The 25,078-nt window shown below is 34.3% G+C and overlaps 1 protein-coding gene across 8 annotated transcripts in view; it reads right to left on the bottom strand.

Moving 5' to 3' along the window:
- The window catches only part of Dsx (transcription factor doublesex), a 231,709-nt gene that overhangs the window by 153,759 nt on the left and 52,872 nt on the right, over positions 1-25,078 (bottom strand). For all 8 annotated transcript variants that reach the window (XM_076309405.1, XM_076309401.1, XM_076309406.1 and 5 more), the window contains exon 4: positions 280-423. In XM_076309405.1, the coding sequence (XP_076165520.1) occupies positions 280-423 (144 nt within the window). The remainder of the gene's footprint in view (positions 1-279; positions 424-25,078) is intronic.

Raw genomic sequence — 25,078 nt, 5'->3', positions numbered from 1 at the left:
AATTATTTTTCTCGCTTACGATGTTTACAAAAAAATGTGTGTATTTATTTATTTATTTATATATATTTTTATATATATAATGCTGAGAGTGAGAGAGAGTGTGTGTGTGTGTATAATGATGACGCAAACGTAACACGAGAATATCTCTTATAACGTGTAAGTGTATATAAGAGAGAAGCAATTACGTTTTACTCGAAAGATAATGCAGTTTTAACGCTTCCGGTAAAAACATTAAACCGCGATATTTACGAGTAAGAAGTTATAAATAATGCACTTTACCTTCCACTATGCGTCTCACAGCCTCTTCGAGATTAGCTCCTGCATCCTTTAAAATGACGTACATCAACGGTAGCATTTCCCAAGAATACTGGAAGAGTTCTAGAAGCTTGGTACTGTATTCCAGTAGCATTTCCACACTGTCACCTGTAACACAATAGAAACAGAATTATTATTATTACAAATGCAATTGTAATAATCTTAAATTACACGAAAAATTGCACGAAAAGGAGAAATTACGCGAAAATTTGAATATTCACAAATTTCGCGCATATCCTTTCCTCGTGCGAATAACTCGTAAAATTTCATTTGGAAATCGCGTTGCAAAGAAAATGCATTTCAAGATGTTAAAGTCACTCCCCGATCTTTTCATTGAACATTTTTAATTAGTCGCCCGAGGCTCTTTGCGCGTTCAAGCGGACTTGTGTAACGTATATTCTTGCTTGTTTAACAAAAAAAATGACATTCAATACGAATATTAAATGCCAAGGTTACCCGAACGCAATATATATCCACTACTTTTGAAAATGTTCCAAACTGAAATTACAACACGAACATTGCCAAAATATGTTCTACTTAATATTCGTACACAAACGACTGATGGATGTAGTTATAATTTTAATACGCACCGCAGTGACTAAATGTTTATTTCCTAATTCATTCAGCACACAGATTTTCGAAATAGAACCGTGAGCCTGGAAACGAATCATCCGACGCTTTATTTTAAAACACATTCTTTCACCTAAATGTGCACAATTTCAAACATAGAGTAATGAGGGTGAATGTAAAAAAAAAATGTATGATTTTGTTCGAAAAAATGTAACGATGCAGGTGTTGTTGCGCATGTTAGAAAAGCGATGACATAGGAAGTTGCATAAACGGCACCATTTCCTGTAACATTTCTTCCTATCTATAAATAAAAAGGTAACACGACTTGTCTTAACGACATTCTTGCGGAAGAAAAAGAGGCTCGGTAAGTAAGAATCTTTCACGGCTCCGTATCCCGTGCACAATTTCACAAACTTCTTTTTATGGAGACATAAGAAACTTAACTTTATCTCGAACACGTATTCCTCTCGTTCGTCGGACAATTGCCCCATATACCGTAATCTGAATTTATTTTGAGCAGCGTGACACTTAAGGAGGGAAAAAACTAATCAAGATGTTCGTGAAAGTGACAAGTATCAATTCTTATGCAGATTTTACTGAACGCACCTTGCTTCATTTAACAAAAACACTTTGGTGCACCGCTACTCGAATTGCTCCCGTAAATGTACATAACGTGTCGTACAGTAAAAAGCAAGAAACCAATAATAACCTCCTTTTTTTTTAAGTATTTAACGACTCATTTGTTCCGTTATCTGTCACCGAATCGTACTTTCTCGCGACTTTCTAACACCTGTTACAGACGTTGACGGGAGCGGAATCGGGAGCAACCGGTGAAGGCAGGAACTGCATTAAGCGTTCGTCGATGTCTGTCCGCATAATTAAAAAGCGGTAGCAACGTAAATGGACCGCTATTAGAATTACCAAAAAGATTCATTCGAGAACAGTGGACAAAGTATGCGAAATGGACCAGTTACGTGTCTCTAAAAGTATTAGTTAACCTTACGGTGAGGACGTGTTCGTGATTGATTTTTGAACAATGCTCGCGAAACGTTTCTCAACCGAAAGAAAACAATCGGACTAAACATGGCGAATCATTCGTAATGAAAAAAAGAAATCTGTGAACGGCTAAAAGAAAGGAAAGCATAGCGTTGTGCATAGTGGAGAAACTACTCGAGTTTAAAAATAGTTGGATTCTATGTATCAAGTATTCAATGTTGTGACATCACACCGCATGTTTTATTTATTTCAATTTAAAACTAGAGGCTGTAACGTGAACATAAAAGAAAGTAATATTAAACGTGCGGTAAGGTTAAAATTAAAATTTTTCACGACTTTATTTCTTTGAAGGAACTAATATTTTAACAGACTTTTACGCTGGAAGAATTATACTTATATTAAAGTATCAGCGTCTTTTAAATGTATTGTAAAATAATGTTTGAAGAATTTTATTAAAATTAAGTAACTATCGAAGTCCAAATACAGTATATTTAAGTTTGTGCGATTTACTGGAGTTTTTCACGGTAATTTGTTCAATGTTAGAAATCTTTAGGTTTATAGATAATTTATTCGAAGACAATTTTGAAATTTTATATACTGTACCAGATGGGCAAGAGGTGTTCAAGATCGAAAGGATTGAAACAGCAGAAATTAAATATACGGTAACTATTTTATAAACAGAATGTGTAAAAATATTTAGAAGGTTATCGCGACAGCAGTTGTTCTATCAAATCTGTTATTTAGTTCACTCTAATGCAAGATTCTATTCTTTCGAATTAGAAGTTCCAAAAAATCTATAACACGTTACCAGGTTGTTTCGTACTTGTTCCACTGATAGCAGTTTTGATGCAATGTTGATTCAAACTGCAGTGTTCATCGATCTTTTGAACACGAATATATTGTTCAAACGAGCCACTGGTTCTATGAATTCATACATACAGTGTTCTCAATACGTGGAAAGTATAAATCGAGTCGAAAATCAAAGGCGACGAAGAAACTTTACGCAAACGTAAACGTTCTATATGATCTTGTCTTTGAATCGCACCGTTTTGTTTTGCCAAACATGTACCTATTTTTCTACAGAAAATATATATATTCTGAGTACGTCGATACGTTTCAATATACACGGTAACTCTAATATCTCTTACGCGTGAACTTGAAAATACTGCAACAATAAACTCTAGGTGTTCTCATGAACGAGATTCAAAGTCCTGTAAAATAATTCGGAACGAACCTTGTTATTAACCTAGCTGGTGGTGCCTAAAATCAGCAGAATATCATCGAAACACGAAAGCGACTGCAACTTGAAAACGGGGACATATTGGTCACGTGTTTAGACGAACCTATCCATAGAAATAAGTGTATATTTTTTTGTAATAAATTATAACTTAGTCGTGTTAACCCTGTTGAGAATTTTCACATTCTTCAGATTAGATATTTACTGTTTCATTTTGACATTTTTCATATCAGTAGCTTGCTCGACGAGTTTTGTCGTTCGATAAGAAACGGAGATATCAGATTCGTCGTTTTCTTGTTCCAAAGATGGTACTACTGTTTAACGAAGTTTCCGTAGTTTCGTGTAGATCATGAAACAGTTGTTCAAAGACAAAGTGTCATAGCATTTTTTTTTGACAATGGAAAAAACGACGAAACTTATCCAACAACCTATTACCTATTGTTTGCTATGTCACTTCTTATCGCGCTTATTAAATACCATGGTTCCTCGTTTTAAGTATCTTCGACCATCTTTGAAGATCGTAAAACGGAACCGGAAGGTTATCCGCGTATCGGGAAATGTGCGTTACGATACAAAGGCGGAAAAAATGTAAAGGAAGCGCATACCAGTAGCCATGATCGTTAAAATGATAACCGCCCCCGTTGTTTTCCTCGCGGGGACCACGTGGCCTAACCCCGACTCGCCCCGTCGAAAGATGGAGATCCTAAAAGCGTGTTGCGCGCATGCTCGCTGGCAAACCGGCGACCACGGCCCGTTATAAATATCGATTTTGAATAATCAGCGGGAATCGTTGTCGCTAATGCACACGTTCGTGCGTAAGGGGGTGATAGTGGGCCGTTCGTTGGGCAACGTGGAACAGGAGAGTGGGTGCCTGGCGTTCGCGACACGAACAAGGACAATAATTCCCTGGTGGTTATGACACGATGTATTAGACATTAAGCAGCCAATAGTGGCGCGTCCGCTCGGCGCAGCTCCGCCTATAAGGGGCCATTTGGAACGTTTTTAAAAGGTAAAAATAGCTTTCCCCTCCTTCCCGCCCTTTGCGGCTGGGTAGTACACAATCTCTTTCTCCCTGTTCGTTTCCCCTCGGTCGCTGTCCCTCTTTCTCTGTGCAGCCCAACTGTGCCTCCCTCTCTTGCCGCAACCCCTCTACCGCTCTATCGAATAGACAACACGACGCGAAGAGCAGGTGCCGCGGTGCCGCCGGGACGCCCGGCGTTGGTCCCCTCCTTCTACCATGTGCAGGTGAACCCGGCCAACCACGTGCTCCGTACACGCGCGTGTGCGTACCCTCTCTCTAGCGGCGTGCTTGCGCCGAGAACGGGAGCGAGAGAGGAGTGGACAACGCGACCGCGGGAGTGGGAAAGAGAGGGGGAGGGGGAGAGAGAGAGAGGGAGGGAGAGAGAGGAGAGAGTTTGGTGGAGGGGCTGCCCTCCGACCGGAGGAGGACTATACCGACGATACGAAGGGGAGAGAGAGAAAGAGAGAGAGAGAGAGAGGGGCCTACGTCGTTCATTTCGATGCCATCCTCTCCTCCGGTCGTCCAAGAGATTCCTACCGGCGTTCTAGTCTCTCTCCTCGCTCTTTCGGCCACGGTACACACCCCCTCGTCCTAGCTATGCGTTTTCCACGTCCTCCGGGTTGTCCCTGTTACACAGGTATATGCGTTTCCTTCCCCGTGGTCTTCGGCGAACCTTTCACCATCGGCCGCCATTTTGTTCGTGACGTCAATGACGCACGGTCTCAATGAGGTGAACACACCGAGACGGTGGGCAAACTCGTGGAAATTTATACGTGTACGTGTCGTCTAATGAAGCAGAGAACGAATCACAATATTGTCACCTACAGGCCGACGATGGTAAAATTACCTTCTGCGTGGAAAACTCGTAGAAATTTCTATCTATACGCCTAACGAAAACGAATCGTGGTATTGTTACTTATAAGCTGTTCGATCTGTTGAGCAAAACTAGGTTCTGGCTGGAAAACTCGTAGATGTTTATACGTACACGCCTAACGAAGCTGAGAACGAATCACAGTATTGTTACTTATAAACTGGCGATACAGATCGTTCGATCTCTTGAAGGGGCAGGACGGTTTAATGCGTTAAAAAGTAATAAATGTTGTAAGTCAATGCCAAAATAGAAGTGAACATTTGGTTGGTATAAGTTTTTGTCGTTTAATTTTGCAATAGTATGTATTATAAAAAACAGCGGTAATTTTTTCAAAAACGATCCTTGATGCGTTCGTGACGTTAGCACTTTCAATGATTATTTTTCAATATGCCCTATTTGTGTGCTCGATTCCAGCCAAACGGAGTAGGGAGTAACAAGAATTCAAAAAATGCTAGAAATTACGTATATTATAGTCTCTAGGGATCAACGTTCGAACGATTTGATTTTTTATGAAAATTATCAAAATCGCAGTTATTTGTATTTGAGAAGTCCAATTAGGACGAACAATTTGTACGTCTTTTTTTTATATTTCAAAAGAATAATTAAAATTTTGTAAAAATTACTACTCCATTCTCTAACAAATGTTATGGTAAAGATATCTGCAAAATTTCAAAGTAAACTGGTTAGCTGGATCTCGAAATATCTCGCACACCGTTTCTGAAAACATAGTTTCGAGAGAAATGAGTTTAAAGTTTCCAAATGGCTTGTTACGCGTGGACCAAGACATTACGACACGCGTGTATACGAATCTGTTAAACTCATCGTACCTCCAAAAATAGATTCTTTTAAAGACTGGTACCTTTCAGACTCCAAACTACTATTTAAGACAAGAAAAACAAATCGATTTTTTCAAAATTTCGAATCGTCTTGTCCCATTAAAGGAAAATACGTTCTGAATGAGCAACTCGTGAAAATTTGTACACATATGTACATACGACCTAATGGAGCAGAGTACGAATCACAATATTGCCACCTACAGACCGACGATGAAAAACAACGTTTTCAATGTTTTTTCTTCGAACGTTTCGAAGATTACATTTAAGTTTTCTCAACGTCTTCACAGACCCTTACTTCAACGAATATCTTTTCTAAAATTGAAAAACATAGGTATATCGCAAGGATAATAACGCAGGTTATTAAAAAAAAGAAGTTAGAAGTGCTTGGTAGTTCTTGCGTTGAATCGGAACGAGTTCGGTCATTTTAAACGATCAGGGTGAGACAAAATATTATCTCTTATTTTCTAAATATCAAAGTCACTAAAGACTAGAGCAAATTTTATAATTGTCATGTATCCTCTCGCTCGCTCGCGATCTGTCACTCTCGCGACAACTACGAAAACAGTGGAGGGGATGAGACTACTCACAACGAAGCACGAAACACGACTTACAACGAGACAGTACTGTAAACCGTCGGTGTTATCGCTTCTAAGAAACTGTTGATACGAACAACGACTCTATAATCCATCCAAAGAGACGAGATATCACTGTTTACATTAACGCCTGCGTCATCGGTGGAATGGTCTGCAGCCATTGGTCCATTTTCTTGAGCTCCAGGAACGATTCTCGCTCAGTTGTAGAGGGTTTCTTTCTCGGATCAGAATAAACCGAACTGTTCAAGAGAACTTTCGAAATTTACACTGCATGTCTTCTTTCGAGTCGCTGGGCTCAATTCGAACTTTTCAATTTCCCTCAAGTTGCTCAGTTTATTCGAACGGTTCGATCCTTTTCAAACAAACCGATCAATCGATTGATGGTGGTGTGGTCGTAGTAGTAGTAGTTTGAACAGTGATTCAAAATAAACTTTTAATAACGAACAATTATTTTGTCTAACTTGTTTCATTTGTTCCGATATTATTTTATATTTCTTTAAGAAGTGAGTGTTCGAAAGAAGTACCCGACCTGACGTATAGATGATGGTAATTTGTTAAAAAGAATGACCAAGAGAGAAAGTACCGACCTTATAAAGTTTAAGATTGAAGGTTGTTTGGCAGCCATCAATAGTGAACGCTCTCAGTGAATTTGTAAAGATGGAAAAAATTGATTATCGTTTATATGATACAATACTTTCACTTGAAAGATCTCACTCCAATCGATATCAAAGGGGAGCTAGATTCTACTCTGAATGAGACTGCTCCTTCGTTTACAACAGTAAAATATTGGATGGCAGAGTTTAAACGAAATCGTACGAGCTGTCAAGACGAATATCGCAGTGGTCGACCAAATGAGGTGACTGCGTCTGAAATGGTGACAAAAATCCACAAAATGGTACTGGATGATGAGTACGCGGCAGACGTATCAAAAAGTGCTGTGAATCGTATATTGCCTGAAAATTTGGACACGAGAAAGCTGTGCGCAAGATGGATGCCGTGATTACTCGCAATGGAACAAAAACAGCGACACGAGGATGTCTCAATCGAGTGTTTGGCGAGGTTTCACAGCCATGAAGACGAGTTTTTGCGTCGATTCATAACCATGGATAAAACACGGGCCCATCATTTCACATCTGAGACGAAGGAACGGTCTAAACAATGGATCGAAAGGGGAGAAACGGCTCCAAAAAAGGCGAAGACAGTTCCATCTGCGGGCAAGGTCACTGTGCAAGTTTTTTGGGATGCACGTGGGATAATTTTCATTGATTACCTTCAGAAAGGGAAAACAATCAACGGCGAGTATTGTGAGAACTTACTGCAGCGTTTGAGTGATGAAATGGAGAAAAAACGAGACAAATTTGACGAAAAAGAAGGTTCTGTTTCGTCAAGACAATGCACCAGTTCACACATCCGTTATCACGATGACAGAAATCAATGAGTTAAAATTAGAATTACTTCCTCGTGCACTTTATTCAAATTTAGTCTCCTAGGATTACTTTCTGTTTTCGAATTAAAGAAAATGGCTCAGTGGTAAAAAATTTGCCAACAATGAAGAGGTGGAGTTTGCGATTGGTGGCTATTTTGCAGAGCTCGACGGTTCTCACTATAAACATGCTCATATAGCATATATCGAAGCTATTGAACATCGTTGGGAAAAGTGTATCGATCTAATTGAAGACTATGTCTAGAGAAATAAAGATATTTTTTCCCGAATTTTTTGTGTTTTCTTTGTTAGCTCAGGCACTTCTGGGACTACCCTTGTAATTTCTTTAGTGTGCGTACCGTTGATTATACAAGTCATTTAATTGCAAGTCAAATAATGTAAATTACAAAAAAATAACAATGAAAGTGAGAAGGTAAGAATGAGTTCTTTCTAAACATTGAAATTGTGGAAAACTTACACTAACGGACAGAACTTGTGTAACAATCTAATAGTACTTGACAAATGTTGCTATTTGCATAATTGTATTTAGATACAATGTCAGAATTTCAACTTTAATAGCAACACGTGCAAGTAAATATTTGTAATTCCTATGGCAATGTTTTAAAGGCAAATAAGTGTCGACATTAGTTTAAAAATGTTCGCCGAATATAATTTTGACGTTATTCTTTTATTCGTTTAATGAGATTTCGGTGAAGCCGTTCACTCTCAATTGTCAATTGTTGAAGAAATGGTAAAAAATCGGCATTGCATTAGCGAATAAAAAAGTTATCGGTGACTGTTAGCGTTGTCGACTAATTTCGAAGAATAATGTAAATGAGTATTCTTGTATCGCTAAAATAGGTACTTTTCTACGTGAGCATTCTACCAATTACAAAATATAGCAAAACCAAGAATGTAGACTTCATTAGATATATTCACAAAAGTTTAATTTTACTCCAGTTTTAATGTGCAGATACTTATAAACACTGATTCGTAAGAAAAATTTGCAAAAATTTTTATCAGTTTCACGATCATTTATTTTGAATCCAATATAGAAATTCGTAAAAAATTCGACTTCTCGTGGTTATCAATATTCATACCATATTTAACGCAGGATATTAAAATTTGTCGGTCAGAGAAATGCAAAGATTATACATACCCTAAGATCGCGATTGGTGGAGTGCATACATATATATATGTATATAAAGAAGGGGGCAGCATTCGGTTTATCGACTATCAGCGTGTAAATCAAGAAAGGAATGAGAAACAGGACATACTTGGAAGATATCTTCAACGGTGTTTTACACTCGTGAACGCTACTAATTTCTCGATTCGCCGAGTAGTAATGACTTTACCCAATTAAGTCTCGATTAGCTAAGAAGCGGAAGATCGGATTCGATCACATATTTGCGTGCAAACAGGTGATGATGACACTGTTCCAGGATTTACATACGTTCGTTTCGTATCAGTAATTATGATATAATTGTGTTGCGGGTTCGATGTCGGCGAATCATAGAGGGTCCTTTAACATGTAACTCGGAGACGGTGGAATAACCGTTTGGCAATCAAGGTTTCATTCCGAATTCCATTATCAGTTTTACGCGCCGAGAACATCGACTTCTTGCGAGTAACATATATGGAAACATTTTATGTACCGAGTACATGGGAAACTAATATCGATTTTTCGTCGATCTTTGCGTTGTTGTAATGAGAATAAATAATAGGATCGAAATACGATTGAATGATCATTGTTGTCTAGGAGTATCGGCCATTTTGTTTCGAACAACATGGATCAATGTTACAAAAAAATTTGTGATCAATTATTAAACAAAATTAACGAGTTCGTTCATTATCGTCTGATTTTTTTCGTGGAACAGGTTTTTGTCGTTGTCTTCGTTGAATTTTTCTTCGATCAACTATAGGTATAAAAAAAAGGAAACTCAACCAATAATTATCCAACAGCAATTGAACGACGCATAATGGTTACAGATAATGAAAACGCGATCGAAAATCATAGCATTGTTATTTATACGTTATTCATTATGAACGAGAACTATTTACAGGTTGTTTGAGTGGTACAATCTGATTTTCATATTGTTTTTTACTGTAATAAGAAACTGCTTTTATAAACTATACTTATATAAAGATTTAACTTTCACTCCTAAAACATACACCGTTTCCGCAATTCAATTATTTTAAATTATACTTTTACGTTTTTAGGACACAAAGGTTTATGTAGATTGTAAAACAAAATTCTGAAATGAAATAAATGTTCAATCAGAGATAAGACGCTAATTGAAACGGGATGTTTTATATTTTCTTTATATACTATTCCAGATAGAACATTTACTTTTGAGCTACTTATTTTAAGCCGAGTCGAAAACTTCAATGAACAATTAATTAATAAACCACTTCACTGCATCCTCTTATCTTACAATAACATATATTTCTACCATTGACAAACAATATCTTTCAAATTCTCCAGTTTTTATTTATATTACATTAGGTTGTTCGGAAAGTCCTTTCGTTTTTTTTTTTTTTTAATTATTATTACTAAAAGAATTAGATACTTGTGTATTTATTTGCTGAAGATTTTTGAACGACCATCGAGAGAATTTTTCAATGTACAATTATCAATAAAAATCAGGCGAAAAACTGTTTTGCAAATATAATTAGTGTGATTAAACATCTTGACCAAACTGCAATAATTGTTGTCGTGTTATTAAATATGTGCACCGTCGTGTGTTATCGTGGTGAAAAATAACTTCCTTTCTGAACACAGGCAATGATTCTTTTGTATAACTGTTTTTAATCGACCCAGTTGTGAACAGTATTTTTGACTATTAATTACCTGGTTACGCGATAAAAGTTCACAATAAAGTATTCCCTGCAATTCAACTTTCACGATGGTTAACGGTGTTTCTCCTGATTTGGGCCAATGTCTTTCCCTTACCACATTACCAAAAATAATCAATTTTTCATTATTCTTAACCATTGCTTTAAAAATGGACAATTTTTGCGACGCTTTAACAAGAAATTGCAAATTAAAATATGACTGTGTAAATTCTTCTTCGATAATTCGTACGAAATCCAAATATCATACTTGTGCGTTGTATCCTTTTTTTTTTATGTTATGCAACTAATTCTAGTGAAATATGTAACATATTGGAAATCTTTTTTGTTATACAGCTTGAACAAATCCATTCGATTAAGTTCTCTGATTTATTCGTATTGATCGAATAACCCTTTTCAAAATGCGTGGCGTCGAAAACACAAACGAACTTATTACACAACCTTATAGATATAAGGGTTTACTGGAGAAAGTCTCGTTAAACGTAATGAAAAATTACGTAAAGTATAGAAAAATTGTACACCAGACCCACACGAAAACAAGAGTCAACCACCGTGTAGCTCTACGCCTGGTTCATGAATGATAAGATACGTCTAAACGAGTGGCGTCCATGCACTCGAATAATACACTGGTGTTGTGCATACGTACACGTGACACGCACACGAGGTCTTCGACACTGACTTTCGTAAAAGAATTCCAGCCACTTCGTCCAGTCTAACAATTACAAACAATTTTCTCGCTCGAATGTTAAATAAATATCTTCGCAGAAGAGAAAGGAGATACGAGCCCGTAACGAAGGTTTCTCGTTTAAGTCGATACTAGGAATTAAGGCGGTCTCCTGTAAACATCATCGACATCTGACAGCAAGAGTGCATACGATTGCTCCATGTCAATCATCGAGTCATTTAACCGTCATCGTGCTCCGAATGAGAGTACAAAAGCCAACCTTGAGTTAAATGTACATATATTTGTTCGTTTATTCGAACATTTAGAAATTGTATTCTTTCGCTGTTGAATTAATCAGAATAGGTGAAGCATTTGTACTGAATTAATTTTTCTATTTGTTTCATAATAAAATCTTGAACATTCAGAAGTTGAATCCTTTCGTTGCTGAATTAATCACTGGTAGTAGAATCCTCTGTATCTAATTGATTTTATATTTTGTTTTTTAATAATTATATTTAGAATTATGTGTGAAAATTTGGTAAGTGAACCATCGTAGAAAATTGTTTAATGCTTTTTTTTTCATCCGAGCACTTTATTAATGAAGTATTATGATATCAAATACTCGTGCAACAACGAACGTAACTCTTGCCTCGAACCATTTACATTTATTATTCATATTTATAGTGCTTCTGGCCTTATTGCAATTTAACAACACGATCTGGTAACAATTTTTTTCTATACATTGATAAACATAAATTTAAAATATGTTTTTACACAATACACTCAAAGGAATTACAAAAAGGACAAACGTTTATGCCGAATCACATATTCTGATCAAAATATAATGAATAAACATTGGAAATTCTTTTTATTGAAAATTAGAATTAACGATTATAAAAGTGTAGAGAATAAATACTGTAGATAGCAATTTCGCCATCTGACGTAAAAGTTAAGCTGCTTTTATATTTTTTCAATTTTGAAAAAATACTAATACGATTTGAAATGGGTATGTTATCGCACACGTAATCATCACAGCTTATTAATGGAGTTTCAGAAAATGTCTTTTTTACGACTTGTTAAAACAATAGGGTACTTTTATCTGTTGATGAATGTAAAATTATTCGCAATACTTGGAAGCTAATAAAATACAAAAAACGCGACAGTAGTTTCATAGTTTGATATTGTGGCACGCTATGAATTAATGAAATTAATTGTACAATTGTGTGCAAAATGTTCTAGTACAACTCTCAAGCATTAATACGACATTAACACGATTTATAAATATTTATTTACACTTCATAAACGTCTGTTCTAAATTGTTACTTATCCGTTTTAAACGAATATGCACACTTTAGATACATCATAAATAAATAGATTCAAATTTTTGTATTACATTCTATTACCCACTCGATTTCGTTTTTATTGCAAATTGGAAGCTAACCATAAGCTAAATATAAAAGTGTAATTAACAAAAAAGTTACGTGCAAAATCGTGAAATCGTTTATACAAATTTTTATACTTCACAAAAATTAATAAGTTGTACACGTATTTAGAGATACAATGCTAAATAAAATGTTAAATAGTGTGAAATAAAATCTAAACAAATCAAGTATTTTACATCAGAGCATTATCGTATAACAAATCACTTTGGCGACTCGTAAAAATAGATCGTGTTTGAAAATTTGTTCATGGCTAATTACTATACAAATGAAAAATTTCGATTTCTTATTTAGCAACATTAATTTTTTTTAAATAAAAATATTGCATAACGGCAAAGTTATTAGCTATTTCCAAAACTTTTCTACTAGAACATCGATAATTCATCATTCACAAGAATCGAAACAATTGAAATAAAAAATTCTTTTCGATTCGCACTAAAATCTAACGTATGAAATATATTGTAGAATTTAAAAAAAAATGTTATCAATTGTAAAAATGTTATCAAATGTTACCAATCGTTTCAAACGAAAAGATCACATTTTACACACAAAGAATCAACTTTAAACGTTTTTCAGATATAAGAAAAATCTTACGCTACTTTATACAACACTTTATGCAGAATATCCATGCAAAATTTAAAAGAAATCGGAATTGTGCTAACTTTCAAGATGTGCTAATATTTTCCTCTACCGTAGAAACATTTCTAAATTTTACATTACATCAGCTATTCCGTATCTATATAGCAATTTCGTTTCCGAGAAAATTCTCGTTTATCTCAAGAGTCGCTTTAAACTCTTATCGAGCTCTTTTATTTAACTCTGCTTTCGTTCGTTCGTCATTTTACAAAAGTTATAACTCATTCTCCTTACATTTAAATTCATTTTCACAATCATTGATAAAACATTATTACGGTAATAGGTAAAGATACGAACAATACATGCTGTCATGTCGATGATTTTTTTCCCCACAAAACGTTGTTTAAACTCTTATCGAGCTCTTTTATTTAACTCTGCTTTCGTTCGTTCGTCATTTTACAAAAGTTATAACTCATTCTCCTTACATTTAAATTCATTTTCACAATCATTGATAAAACATTATTACGGTAATAGGTAAAGATACGAACAATACATGCTGTCATGTCGATGATTTTTTTCCCCACAAAACGTTGTTTAAACTCTTATCGAGCTCTTTTATTTAACTCTGCTTTCGTTCGTTCGTCATTTTACAAAAGTTATAACTCATTCTCCTTACATTTAAATTCATTTTTACCATCATTGATAAAACATTATTACGGTAGTAGGTAAAGATATGCTGTCGTGTCGATGAATTTTTTCCCCACAAAACGTTGTTTTCGGAGCTATCGTCCAAACAGTACGATCCAAGTTCTCGTCACTGTTTTGAGTAAGTTTACCTTCGTCGTCATTTTAACAGCTCTTCCGAGCTAAGGTCCTCGTATATCAAACGAATCGCATCTGGAACTATTTGAGGAAGAGGCTTATGTTTAGAGTTGCTCAAAGCATTATTTGCTTTTGCTTGTTGCAAAGAGCACCAGGAACTTGTGCCAGCGGATACATTTCACGACAAAAACATTTATCTGTGGAGACTTTACAGTGAAAGGTTGACTATACCGCCCTTTTCGGTTTTTCCTTATACTGGAAATTTTTCAAAAAGGTAATAATAGACAATAAATACATTTATTAGTTTATCCGTTAATTTTCTCTTACTACCAAGTCTGAGAGTAGATATACGACCACAAAGGTGGTGGTATGTCATTAATACTTGTTTTGTAACTTTTTGTACATTTATCACCTTCTTACTTATAAATTTACGTTTTCTTCTACTGATTCTCGCTTAAAACTTTGGAAATTTTTTTTTAAAATTCAATTTTTTTTTTTTATATAATCACAATAATTACAAACCTCGCATTTGCACTGTAAGATCAATATCAAGAAGAATTTTTGTACCCTTACCTGCAACTGTGTAACCTGCATAGGTAAATTTATCGTTCGATCATTAAAACTACTGATTAATACGCGAAACAATTACGAAACAAGTCATTAAACGTTGTTCTATCGTCCAAGCAGTGGTATCGTGCAATTACTTAATGCCATGACGATTCGGTAATAAAATAGGAAAGAATAAGATTCGTATTTTTTTAAATAGAGATCAGTAACATTCCATACGATTTTACTGGCCATGAATATTAAGAACAGAATACGAGAGACTGTTCCATTGGGTCTAACAAAATCATTTTTCATGCTGCCAATCATGGCGATAACGCGTATTCGCATCATTTCTATTCTTTTCTGTGACAATTTTTCATTTCTGATAAAATAAATAAGATAAGAAACAGAAATTCAAGTAGCTGCGAAATTTGTTCAGTTATTTCTGGTAATGAATCGAACGAATCATAAAAGATCTGAGCACATCATCGTTTGATATTCACGTCAAATAATGAATGACAATATTGTATGTATAAAGTATGAGCCGATCGAAAGATGACAACAGATTTACATATCAAAACCTTGTACAGACAAAAACACCTGTTTTGCATTGGAAAAATGGCTGTTCGTAACATATAATGAAATATACGTAGATTGTCGTATCTCTTTTTTCGTCTGTAACGTAAAGATTTATTACATACAGTTTATACAGGATTTGTAATCTCCCAACTATTGAAATAGCTGATAGATTAGGAGGGAGTGTAGAGTTTATACTTTCAGCGTTATTAAATAGGTTAAATGCTACATATGTTCGAACAACATTTACATTATTTACTTTGCATAATTCATAACCTTCGTACGTTCGCATAACGAACGCACGTATTTCACTTTTCCGCTTGCGTCCTGTACGATAATCGTCGGAAAATATACAAATCCGTGGATAAATTCCAAGAATAACAGTTCTGAAATATCTGTTCTATAATGGGTTAGAGTTTTTCAAAAAATTCTTAAGGTAAAAAGTATAGACTACGAAAAGAATAAAATTATTCAAAAATAGGAGTTAATTATTTATTCAATTCCTGATTTAAGTTAGTTAATAGCAGAAACGTTAGCTACATTTGTTAAACGTTAAATATAATTGGCCCACTGAAGTATAATTACTCAACGAATAAAGCTAAGTAGATGTGTATTTACTTAAAACGCTTATAAAATCGAATTAAAAAATTGACCAAGAATGAAAAAGTTAAACTAAGTTTTATTCGCAATAATTGTTCGTTTCAATCGGTTGGATTAAATTTTACTTGTTAGTGTTCGTCTAGACTCGAGTGTGTGCGTCGTTCGTTTCACATGACACGTGCGATCGCTCTAACGATAAGTGCGATGCAATCTCGAAAAGAAACTTACTTAGTCGCAGATTGCAACTACGCGCGACTATCTACTCCGATAAATGAACGTACGTAACGTTGCATAAACCTAACCGTGACTCATTTTCAACGTTACTTGTGCAAGCTATCTACCACGATACACTATGTCTCGCATCGATGATGAGCACATAGTAGCGTTATACGCGAAATCGCACTATCACTATTGATGCGACACAGAATGGACAATTTTACAGTAATTAATTTTCTAGTTACACTTGTAATAGCACCTCGTGACTGATATTTAACGCTGAACCGCTCGACAATCTAAGAAAATTTAGAAACAACTGGTGGAAAATTTAGAACAACCTAAACATGGATTTTATGAAATTGATTCTAGAATTAATTTCTGAAGACAAAATCAAGTTGCATATGAAACACCGAAATTATTATGAACAACCTTACCTTTTATTATGATAAAATTATATAACGAAAGATCATACTTTGATATTAATTCCTCTTAAGGAAAAAAGGGAATGTAGTGGCTGTGCAAGAGAAATGAAACGTTAAAGCATTTAATTGATGATTGCAATAAAAAAAGAAAACAGATTGTAGTTTGAAGAAAATTTTAGAAGGATAATTAAATTTCTAAAAATTGTAGATAAGACAAGAAAAACAAAACTGGAGTAAAATTTAAGAAAGTCTGTGGGAATAATTAATATAAGATGTATAGATGCGAAGAGTGAAATGTTGCATGGAATTTAATTGTAAAGCATTTCTTAATTAAGAAGCTGTTAAAATATAATTGTATTTAAACATAAATTGAAATATACCGTAAGCATTTCTTATTACAGCTTTTGAAGTTTTTAAAACAAATTTTAACTTTTTCAAACAGTGCATTACGTAATCGACAACTTTAACTCATTTGCTAATTAACAACTCAAATGACCGTTGCGATTATATACGACTAATTGAAAAAAAGTAATTAACTCGTGCTTTCGTAACGACGAAAAAAGATTATAAATAATGATACATATCGTGTTTATTGAAGCGCAAAGTTAGAGCCTCTGACACAGAAATGTTTTCTTTATGGCGCTAATTGTTGCTATTCTTTTACGTATGACTAATAATTATGTTCCTCTCTCTTGTACTTATTTTTGAGATTTCATAGCTTACACTGGATTTTTTCAGAAAAGTGTATTCTTGGAATACTTTTCTTGGAAATTATACTTATTATACAAAATTATATTCCTGAAATACTTTAATGAAATGAAATCTACGATAATATTATTGTTTCGCTATATTCTTTAGCTTTATGTCAATTTCTCGTATCACTTTCACAATTTCATTCTGCTATTGGTTATTTTTCTATCAGACATCTTGAATCGTTTATACATTGTAGATATTTTATGTTATTTTCTTTTTACATTCTCCAATTTTAAAAATGCTTCAAAATTGTTTGTATTCTCAGACATTTTAATAAATATTGCTCGTATGTCTTACTTCACAAATTATGGAAAATAATATTCATGTAATTTATACGATGCATCGCATAAAAAATCATAAACTGTATACTCAGAAATTATTGACACATATTTGTGACGCACTGATTTTCGCGAAACCATTGAATAACATATTCATAGATATGTGCAACAGTGACGATTGGCTATTTTATGCCGATTCAAATAAATGAAATAACAAGTGTAGATCAATATTATATTATGTATGACAAAAGAATCGGTACATTCAATTGGTTTCATCATTTTCGAAAATAGCATAAAAGAAAAAGAGATATTTATAAAAGAAAAAGTTTCAATAAAATTTATTAAAAAAGCGTTTATGAAAATTCATCCGAGTGCTTAATATATGTATGTGTTTAATTGTGTAGTATAATATCAAATTTATTTTCTGAAACTCTCTCCAACACACTTTGGTGTTTGCTTGCTTACAATTTCAAGATTTAACGAAATGCGGCAGCAACGATTTAAATAAAAATATTGAATATGTATGTAGACAGATACATATAATTGACATTTAAAAAAAAAATTAATGCATAAAACGTGTCAAAGTAAAGAATTTGTACAAAAAAAATGGAATCAAATCTCTGTTTCTGGATGATATAAAACAAATCTTCGAAAAAGAGAAGTAACTGTATCGTTGTTATCATCATTATTAATGTTATTGTAGTTGTAACAAAATTAAAAAGTAAACAAGTAATAATTAATGCGTTTATCTTTTAATAATTACACTTAGAATTATATGTAAAACTTTAGCAAGTAACAATCTTATTACAGAATTATTCGCAAAAGATAAAGAATGTACCTAATGTTTTCTTCATTTCGAGTATCTAGAATAATATCGTTACGTAGCAGGTAAAATAAAAAACTTTATGTTCAATTTCTTTAACGAGTCATATTTATCCTGCTACAAGGATCATATCATATATAGTCGGGAATAGTACACGAAACAATGCTACGAAACAACACAAGGGACTAAACAAACGTAACAGGTTTTAATTAGGGTACTCCAATCGTTTTCCTGCAACTCCTTTCAGTAAACGGTGGTGCACCATATAAGGCGTGTAACATGAAATAAATTCAACTCGAAGACGTTGAAAGCTACGTACGAGCGTGTATGTTGCCACGGTGATCGAGATTGGTGAAAGACGAGTGCGGAGGTATCTGATAACACAAAACATCGATAAGACCTCGCCTACTGGGAAATTGATTAACCCCTCGACTTGTGCGAACTTATTTAGAGCGAAGCATGAAACGCGAAACGACTAGAGTTTATAATGTATTGTATTTCTTTGTATTAGATATTCTTCGTATTGAACAATTCCAAGATCCGTTAGCATTGTTTAATTGATGTTTCGATGTTCGTTGTCGTTCACATACGAATTCAGTTTTTTTTATTTTATTGAATTAATAGTTCACATTTAAATCGACCACACGAATTATCAACGATTTCTATTGAAATTGTTTATTACGTATCACTCACGGTTTACAGAAGATTTTAATTCATTGAAGAAATCGTAATACCAGTAAAACTGCTCTGAGGTGCCATAAACTGTAGAGTAGGAATTAATAGTAGGTTAACTTTTGTCGTTTTTTCCATTGTAAAAAAATACTATGGCACTTGACTTTGAACAACTGTAAATATACGAATGATTCGACAGATTTACATGAAATTTTACGCATGTTCATCAAACAGTAGTATCATCTTTAGAAAAATGAAACGACGAACCTAATAGCTTAATTTCTGATTGAACGACAAAATTTATCGAGCAACCTATTATTACTAGTAATATTGAAGTACTATGTGTCGATTGGACATTTTTTTGAAATAAAAAATAAAGTTCATAGTAAGCAGGTACTAGTGCATAATTCTAACAGAGATAGTATTGAACTTTGAAACTGCAACCTTTCTTAAGAAATTCATTAGAGGTTTCTGTGTATAAAATTCAATCGATGGTGGAATTGTATTAAATCACAATAATGTTACCTGTTTCGAGCGATAAAAAAATAGAATTTTATAATTGTTGCGAACATAATTTGTAGATTCTTTGCGACAACGATTTTTCTATGTTTTCGGTTAATAAATGTATCTCCAACTTTAAAGGTGCTAGTTAATGCTAGCCGAATAGTGATATTTAAATAAATTTGTACTTGTAACGTCGAGGGAAGTATTCTTGAAAATGTCATTAACAAATGATGTATGAATGTAAGTATAAAATATTCATCCTCGAAGTTTCTTATGTTTATTTCATTGTGAAATTTTTGCATACTCGTAGACTCTTTATTGAATATTTATTCAAATGTACCGCTCGAAACAATCAAAGATTCCATTTTTTGATAAATGTAAATAACGTATTATACTATACATCACGAGTGAAAAAGATAGTGTGCATTTAATACAATAATAGTTTTACCAAATATTTACCTACATGTATGATATACGACACTTTTAAAGTATCGTATACCGAACGATAAACTTATCTCAGTAATTATTCTTCGGTAAGATAATATGCTTCGATGATATGTGTACCATTATTATGGTTTACACGTCAAATATAAATGATTAGAAATGTGTATACTCCAAGTGCTTTTAAACAACTTTCTACATTAGCAAAAAAATTATTTACAAACTCACAAAGAGTATGAAAATGATGATACAAAACAAGTGTTATTGGTGCAAAAATCTAAATAAGTAGGGAATTATAAGTTATATATTTCACGTTACTTTGTAATTTCGATCAGGAGTTATTTTCAATAAAATAAATAAATTAAATAATAAAACGGACATTTATGGGTAAATGCAATAATTAATATTGCGAAATATTCGTGAGAACATTTTAAAATTAAAAATTGCGTTTATTGTTCCTAGTTCTGTCAGACATTTTTAAACAAGGTTTCTTGTAAACGAATAATTTGTTGAACAAAACATAATACTTTTATATTAACACGTCTTATAAGACTAAACGTCATTATTATAAAGAAAAATAATATCTATACCGAAACAAAGAAATATTTATAATTGACAATGTTATGAAATATTGTCTGATAAGTTTAATAAGTCTAAACAGAAAGCCTATTGTGAACCACCGGTGATACACACGACGCAGAACATATTAAATATCTGTCAAAATATTTTTAAACTTTAAGTTTCTAACATAATAAAAATCTAACGGTATAGAAAATTGCGATCCTTTGATTCGAATACTTGATACATAAAGTAACACAATATTCGAACATATGCGAACAATATTCTAATGAAAAATAAAATTCGTCTATACCTACTGTCAGAAAACCTATATATTACCATACTCCAACAAAAAAAGCAGAACCAAAATATGCCTGAATCCGAATAAAGTTTAATTTATCGAATAGTTTAAACGTGGAAATGCACCCCGCGTAATCTTGGTAGCTGCTTCGTGGAAGTTAACGTTTAATTAGCATTTTTAACGAATGCATTATTATTACCAAACCGTGTCCATTTGAGAGCCCATTCACGATCGTGGCGGCTCCACAACGAAGGGGGAAAGAAGACCAAACGCTGAATGAACGAACGAGTATTATCAACAGCCGCAGCCTTATCTGAATTTGCATAATTACGTTTCTTTTTCCAGGAAATTTATTCGACCGTCGCGAAATGTTGCACTATCGTGCCGTTTTTTCCTTTCAACTCCATCGGTCGACCGATTTTATTATCTTATTTCGCGCGCGAGATATGTATACACACGCGCATACCTACGCTCGGGTGTGCACAATGCGAAAGGAACGCGAGGAGGATATATAAAAAAAAAACAAAAGAAAGAAAGAAAAGAAAAAAGAGAAAAAAAGAAGAAGAAGAAGAAGAAGAAGAGAGAGCGACGCCCGTAACGATATCTGGTAACAAAAACTCTGATATGAGCCCACGAATTCTGCGACGCCGCGGAATGCAGACCACCTGGAATCACCCGCGGCCGATAATATTGTTTTACGTCCGCGTCACGACTATGGAAATGATCTTTTTAGAAGTCGCTCGGGACGATGCACCGTGTTTACAATTAGGGAAATCATTCGACGGAACGTAATTTAACCCGTTTAAACGCTATAAACATAACGGTGGATTTATTGCTACATCCGTAAGACGACGCGCGTTCGGTTCCTTTCCATCGTTCACAGTGCACCGATCGAAACAAACGATTTCTGGCCGTAACGCGACGGTTACAGGCTATTTATAAACCACGGAGTGAGAAATCCACAATAAATTTTCACGGTACACCATGTTCCGGTGCCTGTAATTTAAGGTAATCCGTGTGATACGGCCATGTAACAAGCACCGGAATAATACCTATACTTTTCTTTCGTATCTGAAGTGGAGATTATCAGAATGGTTCAAGGCCACTCCCTCCGACTCTGCGAAAACTAAAGTACGGCGAGTCCTCGGGTTGCACGGTTTTACCCCCCTCCTTTTTCATGTTCTTGTGCAGATTTTGTGTGGATGCACGTCTTCGCGTATCAACGCGTTGAACACCTTGGAGAAGTACTGGTAGATCAGTGCTCAAAAATTGCAACGATCGATTATCTAAAACGCTCGCAAGACGAACTCTAATACTTGTAAACTTTCGAATAGCATTGATCTTGTTAGCGATACTGTAAAATAGCAAGTACACCGAAAAATTGTGGAAAATTTCTACTTTTTACATTGAGGTTTGAGCAAAGGTCATAGACATCTTTAAGTATGGAAAACTGACATGGCGGTCAACGTCTTAACGCTAGTACTACCAAAGGGTAGTAAAGGTAGTAAACTTCGTTTAATTACTCAATTGTTAACGGTGTCTTTGTTTACAAAATAGACAATTAATAGTATTCGTAAATTAATTTACAGTCGTCGGTGGTTCTAGTATTAAATAAAGTTTTCTTTTCACGAAGAAGTACGAACGTATCTGTTTAATTTAATTTTGTAACGAAGATTGTACGTTCATACAGTCGACCACATAAGTGTTCGTCCACCTGTCGCAGTCGGCGTATCTATAGGGAAAATTACATGCAAACACCACCCCAGTCGTCAGATATAAACCCAATTGAGTATTTATGGGCAAGAGTAAAAAGAAATGTTCGCGAATCATCGCCTAAAAATCGTGAAGGATCAAAGCAACGATTTATACACAAATGGAGAATAAATATCGTCAAATTTTACAAATAAATTAGTGAAATCAATGCTACAATTAGATATAAGGAGTCTAGAAGCTACAATTAGATCTAAGGAGTATCTCACTAAATATTAAACTAATAACTTCAGTTTCATGCAACAAGAACTCCAACCATTGTGCTATTTTCTTTCATTCTTCACTATGTACAACAATTGCGAATTTCATAAAACGTCAGCTTATCTTGAATAAGTAAAAGTTAAATCTATCTATTTTTATTTAAATTTTACTTATATCCCTTCTTTTTCCTATACATACACCAATTGCAATAGGTGAACAAACACTTATGCGACCGACTGTGTATCAAATGTAGTCTAGGGAGAAAGAAAGATCAGTTACAGCAGGAACTGGTAGTTGTATTAGGTCAAACGTTTTAGTCAACCTTCGAGAAGCCAACGAAATATCACTCGACACTGTTCACATTCCCTTTATCGATGGTATCGCATTATCTTCAATGCGCGACTGATCTTTCTTTCTTATTCCAATACAACGTCTTTAGACAATTCGATTTCGTGGAGAATTACAAAAACGAATTCCACGTGAATCGAGGATTTACCGTATTAACTGAAAAGTAACAACTTCTCACACCGGTAGGTGAAATTTAATCGCTACCTTCGCTTTTGTGCGTATCAACGACAAAAGCGAGGGACGCTTAAAGCAAGTGAGATTGAACACGGTGTGAGCAATTTCTAAAAGTGACGAGGATAGCTTTGCGACTACTCCCCAGGCCATTACGAGAGACAAACGATGCGTGTCGGCAGGTTTGCACGAAGAGACGAGAGGTAAAGCTACCTAATTGTTAGACGTTGTACTAGGATTTATCCCTTAATGGGCTTGAGTGACCAAAATGTTTCACGTTCACTAGTTGTACGTACGAAAGTCGAAATAATACGATTTTTTAAAAAAAAAATATGAGAATTGAATTGTGTAAACTCTGTTTAAATGTTTGGAACTTTGATAATCTTGGTAGTTGTTAAGAAACATGAAAATTCTTCGTCGATTGTAGCAAATGTATTATTTCTTAATGTTATCGTCGTATGTATGTCATAGCTATTTGACCACTTTTAGATTACTTTTTTTTTAAATATATAGTATGTGTGCGATAAGAACTAACTAAACTAACAGAACTAATCAAAAATTTAACCTCTTCGAGGATTCCAGTAAATATGTACATATAGATGTGTACGTTTACTCTGTATAATATTTTTTTATTTACGATATACAAATAATATTGAGATCAAATATTCACAATTAAATTTCTCAACTATGTAACATGATAATATTTTCGGAAGGTTGATAGATGTCACGAGTGAATATCATTTTGAATTTTTATTTACTTAAAACAAAATAATTGGCCTTTGCACGGGTACAATATTTATTTAATTTTGATGTAGCTACTACTATAGAAAAAAACAATTTTAGCATTGTTCGAGAAGAAAAGTTCAACAATCGGTTATTCAAATGATCGTCCGATTTGGTCAATAAAAATTCGCGTTATAATACGTATTACAACCAAAAATACTGAAATTTTGTAGCAAAAAATTCTCTGAATTTCAATTACCAACTTCATGAAATTTCAATTTCCTATTTGACATCGAAAAATGTTACGACTAATGAAGAATTTTTGCACACAAATAATTAACACGATCGGTGTTAATTGAATAGATAAATAATTAAAATATTACACAATTTAAGTTCGAGAAACAAAAAACAGGAATATTATGCACATAAAGGTTCGTGTTCGTGCAATCGTATATTATACGAGTTGCATTTCAAAAATGGTCAGTGGCAATGTCGTGTTCAAAAGTATAATTCGAATTGTATTGCTGGTGTACAATCTCAAATTACATATCAAGTGTTTTTCTCGCAAAACGGGCCCGACAGCACGAATACGATTATGGCATTTTATGGCCGGGTGTCCGATTGTACGAAATTGCTCGTTAACTCAATATACCCGCGGTCTCTGACCATAACAACAACTATAACCGAGACTTTGTTTGGTTCTCGTTAAACAACGTAACAAACTTACTTAACGTGTGACACGAACAATTGGCTAAGCCAAGGTTCACGGTTTAAACTGAAAACAATTTCCTTAACGATTCCTTCAATTCTTCGACAAACTATACCGATTGCAACGAACACGATTAAATTTTCAAACTAATTCGTTGGATTTGAAATGAAATTGTACAGTCTTTTAGAGCGTTTGAGAAACAAAATAATTTTATGTGTACACTTTCCAATTTCATTACGGGAAACTCTTA

This window comes from Ptiloglossa arizonensis, chromosome 4 (assembly GCF_051014685.1).
Source record: "Ptiloglossa arizonensis isolate GNS036 chromosome 4, iyPtiAriz1_principal, whole genome shotgun sequence".
Taxonomy (NCBI): Eukaryota; Metazoa; Arthropoda; class Insecta; order Hymenoptera; family Colletidae; genus Ptiloglossa; species Ptiloglossa arizonensis.
Note: the sequence above shows the minus strand (reverse complement) of the source record. Positions and strands in the feature narration are given on the sequence as shown.